The following is a 14,796-nucleotide window of genomic DNA, read 5'->3' as shown; positions in this document are numbered from 1 at the left end:
CCCGGCACTCCCTTCCTGTCGACCTCAGTGCCGGCAGGCCTGCTCTTCCCTCTCACTGCTCCCGCAGTACGGATTACTTGTACACTACGTGCCAGAGCCCCTAGCGTCTGGGGCTCCATCCTGACCTTCTGGAAGCTCCCAGCTGTGTGGGGAGGATAGACACTGAGCTGATATCCACCCAAAGTGACATCGCCCCGTGGCAGGTGTTCTGAGGGGCGGGGGGTCAGAGGTTTAATGAGTCCTCAAGGGGCCAGGGGACCCCACTGAGCTCTGCTGACAGCGGCCTCTTTGACAAGGCACAGCCCTCCTGCTCACTGAAGTGTCTCATTGTTGTCACCGTCCTTTTGCGTAGCGTGTTTTCACCGACCTCATTTAGGAGCAGCCTGCTAAAGCGAGTCAGCGCAATGAGAAGTCACACAGAAACGGATGGAGGGACAAAACAGGAAAGCCAGTGGGGTGGAGGAAGGAGACGGCGGAAGGCACCGTCCCTGATGTGGAGGACGGAGGCCCCGTGAGCGCTCTGGGACCTGGCGTGTGCCACATGAGCTGAAGATGCGGCGGCCTCCACTCTGGCCGTCCAGGAAGGCGGGTGTCTTGGTAGAGCGGGGCGGGTGACCCGTGTGGTTCCCAGTGCGTGTGCACGTTGTGTTCACGCCGCGCCGCGGTCTGGTAGGTGTGCAAGAGCGTCACCTCTGAAGAAAAGTACGCGCCTTGATTTAATAATACTCTTGTGTTAGAAAATGCTGACCGTCACCTGAGCTGTCACTGACCACGGATCGCCGTGACGAATACAGTGACGGGAGAGTTTGAAATACTGCGAGAATTACCGAAACGCGACTCGGAGACAGGAAGTGAGCACGTGACCGCAGGGCATGGTGGCCGACAGACGTGCTGGACACGGGCCAGGGTGGCCGCGGACCTGCCGGCCGCACCAAACAGCGTCTGCGGCAGAGCGAGGCGCGCCTGGAGTTTCTTCTGAGTAACGTGAAAGGAGATCCTTCTAGAAATCACCAATGAAAACATTCCCAAACCTCAGTTTTCACTCTCTTCTCTGCTTTAAAGGTGAGCTTTCCGTCAGCCAGAGTTTCCCCAAATGTTGGGGCACCGGCACCCTCGTCACAGAGCTGGTGGGGTTCAGGGAGGTTCGCTGTACCGTGTCCAGAAGTTTTCAGATGGCCGAGTCGAGAGTCCTCCTCAAGTCACCGTGGGATATTCCGCACGGGGACTTTTGTAAGTTCCTTCCGACTCTGGAGGTTTTGCCGCAGTCTGTGTAGACTCAGGAGGCCCGTGAAGAAGTCCTCTCGGGTTCTGCCCTACTGCGTGGGGCGGTCTCTCCTGCCCCAAGCCTGTGAGGTGGCCCTGGTCAGGGCTAATTAGCGCGCCTCTCGCTCCTGGCCTCTTCACCCCGGCTCAGAGAGGGGCGTTTTTCCTTCCCTCGTGTTCCCCGTGGAAACACCTGTCACATCCCACACCAAGTGAGTTTGAGTAGCCAAAGATTTCAAGATTATTAATCATGCTTTGCCACTTGTGACTTTATTTTTATCTTATCACTTCGTTTCGCCACCCCGAGCTCAGTCTTCGTGTCAAAGGTGAGAAGCTTGAATTGACCGCACGGGGTTATTAGACCAGAAATACTTGCCCCCTAGTTGTTCTGTTTGTAAGCGAACGCAGTGCAGGTGTGCTCACCGGAGCGGCAACACCTGCCACGGTTGGTCCCTGAATTACCAGTGCTGGGCCTGGCTCGGCCCTGACCCGGCAGCCGGCCCTGGGAGAGCCCCCGACATCAGGCATTCGAGTGGCCGACTCCTGTCTGGTTCTCCTCAGAGTTCGAATGCCCGCCAGTGCTTGTGCAGAAGAAGGTGTGGTCTCCACGGCCACCCACTGACCTCACTGACAATGGACTTGCTAACTCCCGGGGGTGCTTGCAGAGCAAGGCCAACCGTATCATCTTCAACGGAGACGGTAGAGTAGGTCCTGCCCCTCCCGCTGAGTGCGACCTCTGCCGGTCCCCGTCACCGCCATGCTCAAGACCTTTGGGACCCGTTTGGGATTTGCTTTAAGAACCCGCTTCATTGCTGTCTAAGGAAATCTTTCTCCTGACTTTAGACAGTACTTTTTGGCCCCTGATGACCCTGTCCTGTTTGCTTACCCATCTCATTAGTCATGCTGGATTCTGAGATTTTTGACTATTTTGGAAACTCAAATATACCCCGGAGAACAAGGTCTTACCATGCAGGGTGCACGGAGAACGTTCTGGGATGAGTCTGCAGGAACTTCCACTGCACTTTGGGTTGATAGACTCTGCTCCTTTGTGGTTTGTGACCCACAACATCTCTCTGTAGAGCACGTATGTGCTCTGGATGGCAGCTGGTTACAAACACACTGTTGGCTGGTCGGATGTTTCTGCGATTGGGACTTTCTACCTTAGTTCTGCAGGAGACGGATGGTATACAGCTTCTTTTTTTTTGTTTGTTTGTTTCTCGTTGATTTTTTTTCCCCATGGAAACTGGTCCTGGCAAGCAGGGCTATGATAGGGCATTTCGGCAGATACTCAAAGCGCTTTTGACTCCATCTGTGGGAAGTAGTTGAAACAGACACACAGGTCGGAGAGTCTGAGGGGAGGGACACAGCCCTAGACATCAGTGACACCCAGGCACGTGTTTTCAGCAACAGATTATGAAACATTAGGAGTGTATGAGGGGGTGGGTGCCTGAGTGCCCCCTGCTGAAACCGGGCCAGTAGCTCGAGGAGAGGAGAGGCCAGGAGGTGGGAAGGAGGGAGAGGAGAGTAGGGAGAAGAGGGAGAGGAGAGGAGGGACAGGAGAGGAGAGGAGGCAGGAAGGAGAGGCATCTCTGGAGAGGAGAGGAGGGGAGGAGAGAGGAGAGGAGGTGGGAAGAAGAGAGGACAGGAAGGAGAGGAGAGGAGGCAGGAAGGAGAGGCATCTCTGGAGAGGAGGGGAGGGGAGAGGAGAGGAGAGGAGGCAGGAAGGAGAGGCATCTCTGGAGAGGAGAGGAGGGGAGGGGAGAGGAGAGGAGGTGGGAAGAAGAGAGCAGAGGAAGGAGAGGAGAGGAGAGGAGGCAGGAAGGAGAGGCATCTCTGGCCAATGTGCCTTGGGGCCGCCAGGCATTCACATGCGTCACCCACTGTCCCGGTTCAGATAGAAAACGCAGGTGCTGCAGGGATCGCGGTCCCTCGAACAGACCGAATAGGACGCTGGACTTCTGGCATTTGTAAACCACCTTAGCGCCATCCAGGACGTTCGCTTTGCAGCGTGCAATGGGGAGGTCAGGCGCAGCTGTACGAATTCGATGGTTCTGACCTATAAAAACGGCAGTTCCGCGTGGCTCCGGCTGTTGAGGCCGCGATCCGGCCACGCTTGCCCGGCGGCGTCGCCACGCTTTGCCGCGCCTCCTCCTCCTTTCCGGCGCCGGAGATCCGGAGGGCTTCCGGGAAAGGCGCCGCGGAGGCCGTGGCATCCGATCGTCCACGGCGTGTCTGCGGGTGGCCGGCATCGCCACCAGCAAGTGCCGTGGCAGAGTGGGGGCCCGGGTCCTTTCCGTCCCTGCTCTAGAAGCCGACGCTCAGGTGGAGCTCGACGGCTCGTCCCCGGGAGGAGCACTGCTGGCCGGGCGACATCTTGAGGGCAAACCGTCGGGACGTCTGTCGGCTGTGACCTGGCCGACCCAGGGGGAGCGGTGGCGGGCATGTGACCACGCCCCGCGTGCGCAGGGGGCGGGTCTCGTTCTGACGCGCGAACGTAACCGCAGATGGTGGCTTTAGCGGCTCCGTAAGAGTCAGCAGTGTCATCTGCCCGTGAGACAGAAAGCGCATAGGATCTTTGGGCTCTACTCTGCGAGGCCCTGCACGTAATAGGAAATACTTGCTCGGGTCACGTCTGCCCGTAGCTGTCCGTGTCAGAGGAGCGCTGTCCGCCCGCCCGCGCGGCGAGGCGCCACACGGGAAGGCGGGCCAGCCTGGGAGGCTGGCAGGGAGAAGATTCCGGAAAACCCCGTGAGGGTAGCCTGGGGCGGATGCCGATGCGGCCTCGCGGCACCCGGCTGCCTGCCTGCCGGCCGCCTGCTCTTGGTGAACGATGAGAACGGGGGCTGTCACTGCGGGGAAGGGCTGTTCAGAGAGGACTGGCGTTTCTTCGCAGACCCGGGGCGCGGTGGCGGAGGGAGCCATTCGCCCTGGCTTCGGTGACATCCTTCCTCCGTGAGGTCGCGCCCAGCTCTCCATGAAGCTGCCCCAGGGCAGTGCGCTGCCCCACGTGGGATGCATCCATGCGGACCTCGGGGTGCCCTCATGGGAGAGGGCGGGGCTGCCCACCTTGCCGGAGTTGGATGGAGTGTGCTGCTTGGGGGTCCCCTTTCCCTGCAGGAGAGAGAGAGAGCGTTGCAGGGGTTGGCCCCTGCCTGCCATTATTCAGTCACAGTGTCACGCAGAGACACGTGACTGCGCTCCCAGGAGAGCAGATCCAGGGGCCCGTGAAGGTACGTGGCGACCCGGAATGTGGCTGTGGTGGCCCTGAGTGTCAGCGGGAACCAGTCTGCAAACACCGTGAGGACTGTGGGACCGAGGGTGGGACCGGGGTGATTTTGGAAGCCATGCGTCGGTCCACATACATCAGTGTTGTCTCCTGGGACGCGGCAGGGCAGGCAGTAGATGTCAGCAGGACTGGTGCCACACGCCAGCCACCCCTTAAACCGTGACACCCGGTGCAGACCAGTGATTTGAAAACTTTCTTTTTTAAAGCCACAGAACCTATTTTTTCCTGTTGCAGGAAACCCCGGCCCATAACACGGCTGAGACCGGAGCCGCCGATCTCTGCCGACAGCGTCTGTGAGGGGTGAGGGGATGGGACAGCGAATGGAGCGAGACACTAGAGAGTTTTCCATGGGTCACCGCCATCTGGAGCGGGCGACGACTCAGCGTTGCTCACCGCTCCGCTCCCCACGTTCAAAAGGGCCTGGCATGTAGTAAGCACCGAAAACACTTGTTGGGTGTAGTGAATCAGCAAACGCACGAAGGGTCTGTTCTGGGTCCACTTAAAACGAAGCAAAACCTTTTCATAGTCTAGGACAGCAGCAAACCAGAGAGCTAATGGGTTAAATCGGGCCCACTGCCGGGTCTCATCAATCAAGTTCTATTGCCACACAGCCTCACTCACGTGGCATCATGGCTGTCCTCGTGATGAAATGTCACGTTGGAGTCATCGCAACAGGGACTGTATGGCCCCCAAAGCTAAAAATATTGACTGTCTGGCCCTTCATGGGAAGTTTGTTGTCCCTGGATTAGGAAACGGGAGGAGGTGTGGTGCCTCCTCGTGAGGCTGGGCCGGGAGGTCGTCCGGTGGCTCACCGCACGACGGGACTGTCCGACAGGGATGAGACTTCTGTGACCAGCTAGTCTAGATCCCGTCTGTCGTTGCTCATTAAACGCTTACTGTTTACCAGGCTCTGCTCAGCTTCCGTCTCAGAGAGCGTGTGATAACAGGTGGAGTCTCTTGGCCCGCGGATGAGGAGAGCGGGGCTGTGACTGTGCCACTCGTGGCTGTGGGTCTAGGGCCTCAGTCTTAGCGCACGAGGCTCTCGGGTCAGTGGTTTCTGCACGTCCTCTCCTTCCTTTCCAACGCCCTCCTTTCCCGTCACCCCCACCACCTTTATTCACTTAGCGGCTGCATCCACACGCCCAGTGAGGGGTGTCTCTTCACGCGGGCTCCGCCGGTCCTTCCTGTACAATTACACGTACGTGATGAACTCCCAGCACGTGCCACCCCGGCCCAGACACTGGAGCCACAAGGGACGAGTGAGGCCCCCCTGGTGCCGTGTCCAGGATCGTGGACACTGAGGGGTGTTGCGCTACCCCTGGGGACGCCGTGAGAGACAGATTCTCCCTGCTAGCGCCTGCCCTCAGTTGTGCTGGGAGAGGCTGAAGGTGTCATCTGAGGTAGGAGACAAAGTCGGCTCCCAGTTGGAAGTCCCCCAGGATGGCAAGTCAGAGGCAGCGAGGGGCCGGGACCCAGACATTGGAGGTGGAAGAAAGGTCAAAGCCCTGGGGTCCATGCAAAGGAAGGACGACTGGAATGGGCTGGATGGAGGGCGTGGGTGTGCAGGGGGAGGAGGGCAGGGGGAGGGTGTGAGGGCAGAGGGCAGGATGGAATCCAGGTCTTGGACGGACCCAGGTGAACAAGGTCACCTCGACTGGTTGAGAGCAGTGACCCAGTTACAATGATCTGTCTCGTGTTTGGTGCTAGACCCATGGAAAAGGTCATCATCATACAGTGAAACTCGCTTCTACTTCTCCTCTTAAAAGTATTTCTTAGATGTTTGCTGTTTATAACGAATTGCTTATTAAATGTTCAAAGTGGAGGAGTGAAAAGAGCGTTTGCACCGTGGGTATCATCAGAGCACTAGTGCGGTTGGTACCTGTTCCCGAGTTGGAGTCTGTGCCGCTGAAGTGGCCCCGGTTCCACTGCTTTAAGTTCAGAGAAGGCGCATCTCACCGAGCGGCCGGCGTGCTGTCTGTCGCTCGCCCCGTGCTAAAGCAGACCTGGACGCTCGTGGATGATGGCGTCCTGGGCAAGAGTCAGAGTTGCCCATAGTGAAGTTGAAGACCTGAACACGGCCTTGAATGGCAGCTGGTGTTTCCTGAGCTGGGGGAGGGAGGGGGGTGTTCCTGGGTGGCACTGAGAAAGTTCCCGCGTGGGATGCCCGCCACTGTGGCCTGTGCGCCAGGGGCACCACAGCGAGCGTGGGCAGGGCCCAGCGGAGACCACGGAGGTGCCCACGGCAGCCAGCCCCACAGTTCCCGTGGACCAGGCGGACGGCAGGCCGTGTGTCTGCTTGTCTCCTCTGAGCCCCCGGAGCGCGTGGCCTCGCAGTGACAAGGGTAGCCAGGGGGCCCTCCAGTGAGCCCCGCCAGCCGGGGCCACCGCGCCTTTCGCCGTGCGTCCCATGGCCAGTCCCGGGATGGACGCTGGTGTGACGCCCGCTCACAGGGCCATCAGCAAGCTCTGAGCCCGCGTCAGTGGGCGGATGACGCCTCCAGGCTGTGGCTGTGGTGGTACAGTTTGTCCACGGCGGCATCTGGGAGGCGGTGGGCAACGAAGGGAACGTGGAAGGCCTGGGAAGGCTGGTGCAGCCGAGGGCGGCTTTTGTTAGCCCGCGGGCCCGTGTTTGGCCTGGAAGGGTTCACACTGCTGCTTCAGAATGCCTCGTTTACTGTGAAAAAGCGATTCTCGTGTTTTGTCGCTTTTTCGTTTTTTTCCCCAACTAATGGCATGGTTTTTTCCAGACCCAGCCACCAGGGTTTCTATTTAGTTTTAGTGTTTTTGACAAAACACCTCCCCGTCCATCTCTGCCTCATATTTTATTAGTTTTGGTAAGAGTCGAATCTTTGTCCTGACCCGTTTGGCTGCTACTACAAAATACCGCAGACTGGCTTGCCTACAAACGACAGACACGTGTTTCTCATAGTTCTGGAGGCTGGAGCCCGAATCGGGGCCTGTTCAGTGTCTGGCAAGAGCCCCCTCCTGGCTCATAGGTGGCTGTGCTCAGATGGTAAAGGGCTGGTGAGCACCCTGGCGTGTCTCCTACACGGGCTCTGAACCCATCATGAGGGTGGAGCCCTGCCTTCCCGAAGGCCCCACCTTCAGGAACCCCAGGGGTTCGGGTTTCACTTGGAGCCCCCTTCCCCCCCCCCCCCCCCCACGGTGGCGAGAGAAGCCGTCTTGCAGTCCTGTGCTTGCTGTGCTCACACAGCTCAGGGCTGTTAGGAGGTCCTCACCTGTCCATCCTAGGCTGGCCTGGGAGGAAGTGTGGGACGTAGATGTGAGAGCCAGATGCACCTGGGTCTGAGTCCCAGCTCTCTGTGGGTCCAGTGACCTTGGGGCAGACCTTCGGCTCTCTGAGGTACAGGTTCTCACCATTTGTAAGAGGGTAATAGCACCTGCTTGGGGAGGTTGTGATAGGATTAAAGAGGTTCGTGCATGAGGTGCACACAGTAGGCCAGCTGTGAACAGGAGCCACGGCGGTCCCCATCACCATCGTAAGAGACATGAGTCTGGAACGTAGGAGGCGTGTGACCGTCACTGGATGGTTGGTTTACAGAGCACGCCTGGAGATGACAAGCCACTGACATAAAGTGAATGACAGGCCCTCCAGCTGGCCACGTGCTAGGATCGCTCGAGTTCCTTGTAGACGTCCCTGTCCCTGGGCCTCACCTTGAGTTAGACGTTTTCCAATAGCGTGCTGGCATTAGGAGTTTTAGACCATCCCTGAGTGATTTTAGCAGGTGGCTGGAATTGTGACTGTTGACCTAAGTCCCTCTTCAGAGAGCGGGACACAGGGTGCCCCAGGCCACCGTGTTGCCCAGCAATGGATACCTGGGATGATGCCCCTGTGATGGCCCAAGGACGAGGGCGCAGACAGGCTTTGGCGTCCAGCTGAGTTCCATCTGAACCCCGACTGCCACTCTATAGCCGTGGGACATTGTGGGCAGTGACTGCGTCAGCCACCCTGTGTAATATCCAACTCCAGGGGAGTCTGGAAGGTGGCTGACGCTCTAGAACATTGGTTTTGCTCTTTATAAAATGATAGCACCCCAGTATAAAACATAGTACACTGCAGATCTGTTGTGTCCATTAGATGAGAGAAGGCTTGGAAGGTTCCTGGTCCAGCTCCTAACACTCATTCCTTCGCTGGGTCACCCCCATATACTAAACACTAAACATGCACACATGCTGATTGCTTTTAAAACTATCGTCTTAGCAGGTATGTAGATAAAACTGGTTTAAAAAATATGACATAGCCTATTTTTTGTGATATAATTTTGATCTACATCATAATGCATTTAGCAAGCAGCCATCTTTCCTAGGTCCTTTTTGAAAGGAGATAGGTTATAAATTATAAATATTCAATGCCTAGCAGAATCTGATACAGAGAAGGCATTCAGGTATGTAATGAACTGTGTACTATTCGCATAAGATGGCATCCCATTTTGCATCGATGTGAATTCTAATTACAAAAAAATTGAATTCTTGACCTCCAAGTGACTGTGATCCTACTCGAGCGGTCTCTCCTCACCCCTCGCCATCCCTCACTGCTGTGGGCACCGGTGCTGAGGTGGGGGGGCTCACGTCCAGGTGGGGGCTGGTGTCCGGTGGGGGCTGGCGCTCGGGGGACTGGCATTCCGATGTGGCCAGAGGCGTGTTCTGTAGCGTGGAGACCCGGGGTCAGGGCCACCAGGTGTCCTCGTCGACGCCAGAACTGGGGAATCTCTCAGGAACTTGGGCAGAAGCTGAAGTGCAAGCCTGTTCCCTTCCTGATGAGAAAACAGAGGAGCGGATCCCAGAGCGTGAAGTTCACCTGCTCTCTCTGGCCTGCCTGTAGCCTTGGGAGAAATGGCAGGTTTGCTCTGTGTCCTTCCTGCTTTGTTCAGGCACACACAGAAGCCTGTCTGACCCGCTGACACGTGTGATTTGGTGGCAGTCGGTCTGGCCCATCAGAGGAGGGCCCGTGGGAGTCACGCCCCCTGTTCACCACTCCCTCCCTGTCCCGCAGGCCGCTGCCCGCTCTCACCGGAGGGACTTGCGCTCCGTGTCCCAGTGTGCCCGCCCTCAGCTGTTCCGTTTCCTCCTGCCCCGTCACTTTCCTCCCCGGGGAGCCCCGCCCGGGACACCTTCAGTTCACCGCAGAGACCGAGTCGGGATTAATAACCTTTAGGAAACATTCCTAAATAAGCGTCAGGGTGCAGTTGACTGCTGTGGCCAAGTCTCAGGGGGAAAGATTTTCTCCTCACTGTGGTTCCCGGGAACATTTGATTCCCTACGTTATAATCTGTATACCCAACCTCCCGTCACTTTTCAGCGGTAAAATAGCACCTTTAAAAGGGATCGTGAATGTGTGTCCTTTTGCGTTTCAGCAGTCTCTTGTGTTCTTCATATGACGTGTCGTGCTCACTCAGCATCTGTCTCTGAGCATTCGCTGCACGCCAGGCACCACTGAGGACCTGGGGGCGCGGCCGTGAACCAGACGGGGGCCCTTGCGGGGCTGCGGGAGTAGAGGGGCAGTGCGTCAGCGTGAATACGGTCTCTGGTGAAGGAAAGCGTTAGGAGAACAGACTAAAGCAAGTGCCAGGGTGGAGACTGAGCGGGCGGGGCGCTGACCGCCTGGGACGGACTTGTTTGAGGAAGTGCGATTTGAGTGCCTGCAGAGGAGGGGAGAACCAGAGTGTGTGACAGTGTGCGTGTGCTGTGGGTGAGGGTGTGCGCGTGCCGCGTGAATGAGTGTATGTGTGCGTGCACGTGTGCGAGCGTGATTGTGATTGAGAAGGTGTATGCAAGGACTCCATGTGTGCATGTGCTGTGTGTGAATAAGTGTGTGTACGCACCAAGTGTGTGGGAGAAAGTCCGTACACGAGCTGCGTGTGTGTGAGAACGTGTGCGTGTGCTACGAGTGTGTGAATACGTGTCGAGTGTGCACTGGGTGCAGGAGAGTGTGCACACGTGCTGCGTGTGCGTGTGTGCATGCACGTGTGTGTGTGTGCGCGTGTGCCCCGTGGTAAGATGCGGGGGGGGGGGTGGGGGTCGCCTCTCGGGAGGAGGAGCCGGCTCGGGGTCTGGCCTGGGCCGCGTGAGGCGAGTCGGAGTGTGGGTGGCGGACGGCTGGCGCCCCGAGAGCGAAGAGGAGGCAGGCTGGCGTGAGAGGCGGGGGGTCGGCCCGCGGGCCCTGGTCCCGAGGAGGGAGCAAGTGTGGAGGTGGAGGGGCGAGGGCCGTCCGTCCGCCTGGGCTTTTCCGCCCCCGGGGTGTAGCCGCCACCGGCTTGGGCGTGCAGGACAAAGGTTGCCATCTGGGGGGCGGCCAGCCCGTAGAGGATGCCCCCGGGGCCTGTGTGGGCAGGGGACCAGTGGTGTGGGGTCAGGCAGGGAGCGAGCTCTAGAGAGAAGGCAGCCAGAGACAGAGCAGAGCCGTGGCGGGGCCGTGGAGGACTGTGGGGCAGAGCTGTGGTCAGCAGCGCCTGTGAGGGCACGCGGCACTCCGGGCACGTGGGGATGTCCACCGCGACGCGGGTGGACCCATCTCGTCTCCGGAGATGGGTCACAGACGGGACACGCAGGTGTGAACCACGTGTGCTGCCCCTGGGCCGGCGGGGTGACGGGAGCCTGGCTGAGGGCAGGAAGCACCACGGGGGCCTCAGAGCCGAGGGGCTCACCTCGGGACGTGACAGAGAAGAGAGGCCACGTCCGGAGGGAGCCAGCACAGAGCAGGGAGCAGGCGGGGTGCACTGGGCGGGGGAGAGAGGACCCGGGTCACTTGGGACTGGGCCGCCTTGCCATCACTCGCCCCACTCTCAGTTCTTGCTGTTGGCCGGCAGGCGTCTTGGGGTCCCTGGGTCCCATCGTCCAGCCCTGTCTGCACAGAGAGGGAGAACGTTGTAAGGCTGGTGTTCTTGTTGTGCAACTGTACGAGGAAACCCAGATAGAAGAACACGGTGACCCAGAGGTCACTGAGAAAGGAGGGCCCTGCAGGCAAGGAGGGAAGCAGGCCGTCTGCCAGGTGGTGCACCTGTCCTTGGCCCCTCGCCCAGAACCCGTGGGGGCACTAACAGAGCAGTACAGCCGAGGAGGACGGTGAAGCGGGTGACCGAAGCTCGGGAAAGCCAGGCGGTGCCTGAGAGCCGTGGATTTGCAGCCCGACCTTGTGACCGAAGGAGATCCTGAAAAAGCGCCCCGCCCCCGCGGGCAGGAGGGTGGCGTCCGAGTTCCGTGTGGCCTAGGACACAGCACGTCCAGGCTCCTTGAGGGCGGGGCCGCGTTGACCCTGCTGGCCGTGAATGTTGGCGAGAGCCCCTCCAAGCCCGTCCCGGGAAGCACTGGCTGGGCCGGAATCTCGTTGAGGAAGCCCCCTCCCCACAGGCTCCCAGTGAGGCACATCCTGGTTCCGTGCTTTGGAGAAGACGCGTCTGTTTCCCCAGGTCGGGCGCAGAGGTGAACGTGTGCCCTCACGATGCTGCAGTCTGGTCGTGCTCTCGGCCACCAGCTCTGCTCTGAGACGGTTCCAAGGTGGTTCTGTCCGCCGGGATCTGCGCGTTTGCCCTCGAGTCGAGTGGCTGACATCCCTGGCTGACAGGTCCAGCGCAGACGCCTCAGGAGCCCTGGGGGGGGGGGGGGGGGGGAGGAGCAGCACGGTCCAGCCCGCTCTGTTCTCCCGAGGCCCGCGTGGAGGCCTGGCTCTGTGATGGAGAGTACTTCCTGTGTCTTGTTCGTGGTGCCCTCCACCACCGATGCTGCTGTGGCGTGGTGCTGCCTGGCAGAGAGCAGGACCACCCTCCCCGCCCCTGCGCCCACCGCACGATGGAGGCACCTTCCTCGGCTGTCCGCTTTGGCATTTGACAGTGATCTCTTGGTCCTCTGGTAACTTCCCAAGGAGTTCGCCGATTAAGTGAAATTTCAGAAGCTAGTAAGTGGCCCCCAAAGCATGCTTAAGATTTAGCATTTGAATTGCCTTTTTGTTTTTTGATGAGACAGTGACCTGTATCTCAGGGGCCTCTGTCCCCAGTTAGCAGAAGTGGAAGGTGAAAAACCCCATCTCTCGCTCTCCATCGAGGGAGCTGGAAGACAGAAATGAAAGCCGCGTTTCAGGGTCACGGCTGCCCACTCCTCCTCTCTGCCGCCTCCCCCTGGGCACCGACTCCTCACTGTCCACGTTCATCGTCTCCCCGGATTCTCGGAGCATCCCAAACACGCGCCAGCCTGGGGTGGGGGAAGAGCACCACACTCTGGCCAGAAAGCCTCGCCTAGGAACGGCAGCCGAGCAGTCGGCTAGGAGCCCATACGCACCTGTCCGTGACCGCCTCCTCCCCCCACCAACCCGTCCGGGCCGCTTCGCAGAAACGCAGAAACGCAGAAACGGTTCTGGGTGAAAAGAAACACAAAAGACGGAGGAGTGGTTCGAGGAGGCAGTGCGGTGGGGCGTCGGGGGAGAGGCGGGTTCAAACAGACAGGGCTTGAGCGGGGCCGCGGGGGAGGGAGGGAAGTCGTCCGTGCTTCCCTGCTTGCGTCCCTGCGGGAGCGGCCTCCGGGTCTTGCCTTCCCCTTAGGAGACAGAGAGCCTGACTGTGCGGGCCCTCAGGGGACCGGTGGCTGCCAGAGCAGGTGACCGCCGGCGTCGGTCCGTCCATCTTTCCGCCGCGACCGTGGGTGCGTGCTGTATGCCAGGCAAGTGTCTTGATGCTGGGAAAACAGGAGTCGCGCTATCTAGACCCCCTGCCCACCTGGGGCTCACGTGCCGGCGGAAGCAGGTCAGCGCGTCTTCCCTCGCTGGCTCTCCACGCAGCCCCCGCTCGTCGGCAGGCCCAGGGCAGAGGCCGTGGTTCTGGAGTCAGGGCGGGGCCGGGTCTGCCCCTGGCTGTGTGCGCCCTGGGGCAGGCGGACGCAGAGGTCCCTGCTGGCGTGTGGTCTGGGGGGTTCCGGGGCCTGTCCTCTGCACGGCTGTCTGGGAGGCTCAAGGGAGTATCGGGCATCCCTGCCCCCGAGGCCACACCGCCTTCTATGTGCGGCATTTCCAGAGTCACGCACCAGATGCCCCTCACCCCTAGGTGTCCCCATGTCCCCAGGACACAGTGGGCAGGACAGCCTCCTGGATGGTCTTTGTCCTGCTGCTTCTGTGGGCCTCTCCCGGGCTTCCTGCATCTTAGCATCCGGCAGCTGGAGGTTAACGGCGACCGTGTCCGCCGTGAGCCGTGTGCACGTGGCTGTCGTAACTGCAGCAGTTGTAAGATACCCTTTGCCTTATAAATGGGTTGAGTCTGCTTGGTAAGAACAAGGCTCTGCGGAGCGCGTGGGTTCTCGGGTCCGGAGTCAGGCACGTTGGGATTGGCTCCTTCCTGCTCCCTAACGCCTGGTGCTGGGCGGCTGGGTCTGGGAAGATGGAGGGGGGGCTCCCGGGAAGGCTGGTTACCCCCCCGTGTCGTGGCTGCAGGTGGCCGTTGGCGGGGAAGACTTGAACGGCAGCACCTAGAACACGCTCCCCTGGCCTTTCGCCGTGGCTCTCGGCTTCCTCAGGCCACGACATGGGGTTCCCAGGGGAGACAACCACGAGCGGCCGGCCTCTGAGGGCCATGGCCGTGGCTTCAGTGCGGTCGCGGGAGCCTGGCCTCCGTGTGGCGGGCAGCTCCCTTTCTGTTTCAGGGCTCTGCGGTCCTGAAAGGCAAGCGCGTTGGAGCCCTTGGTCCCCGATGCCGGGCGCGAGGGCCCCGCGTCCTGACTGAGCAGAGGCTGACGTGGTATTGGCCAGCGCAGGTCAGCGGTGGAGGCCCTGCGTCCCCGCCCTGCACGGGGCTGTCTGGCGTCGGGGGCTCCGGCTCCGTCGTCTGCCCGAGCTCCTCCTCCAGGGCTTGCCCCGCGGTGTGGTTGGACCGCCCCGTCCCCTCTCCTGGTCGTCTTCTGAGCTGCCGTTTGGCACCCTGCCTGCAGCGGACAGGAAGTCGGCAGCGGGGGCCACGGTCGCGCCGACCCAGGAGGCCCGCTGGTGGACTGCGTGGGAGGTAGGGCTTGTCCTTTCCAGGGTCGCTCCTGGCGTGGAGAATCCCGGTGCGTTTGACCAACTCTGTGTCGGCGGACATTTATTTTCAGTATTTTGCTCCATAAGCAAAGCTGTATTGGAAATCTATATGTACACGTCTTTTGTTCCGTCTGAGTTTTTGTTTTGGAAGAATTTCCCCAGGAAGACACGCGGGTCTCTAGGTATCTGCCAGCAGCCCCGCCAGCCCCTCGGTCTCTCCATGGTGGGGTTG

At 59.9% G+C, this 14,796-nt stretch overlaps 1 protein-coding gene across 4 annotated transcripts in view; it reads left to right on the top strand.

Moving 5' to 3' along the window:
• EIPR1 (EARP complex and GARP complex interacting protein 1) overlaps window positions 1-14,796 on the top strand; it is a 117,560-nt gene that overhangs the window by 48,790 nt on the left and 53,974 nt on the right. The window contains exon 1 of one of the 4 annotated variants that reach the window (XM_078445056.2): window positions 4,174-4,560. The exons of the other annotated variants lie outside the window; for them this stretch is intronic. Within the exon in view, the coding sequence (XP_078301182.1) occupies window positions 4,284-4,560 (277 nt within the window). The 5' untranslated portion in view covers window positions 4,174-4,283. Of the gene's footprint in view, window positions 1-4,173; window positions 4,561-14,796 lie in introns of those variants that run through there. 4 annotated transcript variants of the gene reach the window in all.

The sequence above is a fragment of the Panthera onca genome, chromosome A3 (genome assembly GCF_046562875.1).
Source record: "Panthera onca isolate mPanOnc1 chromosome A3, mPanOnc1 haplotype 2, whole genome shotgun sequence".
NCBI lineage: Eukaryota > Metazoa > Chordata > Mammalia > Carnivora > Felidae > Panthera > Panthera onca.
This window is presented reverse-complemented; position numbering and strand designations above follow the sequence as displayed.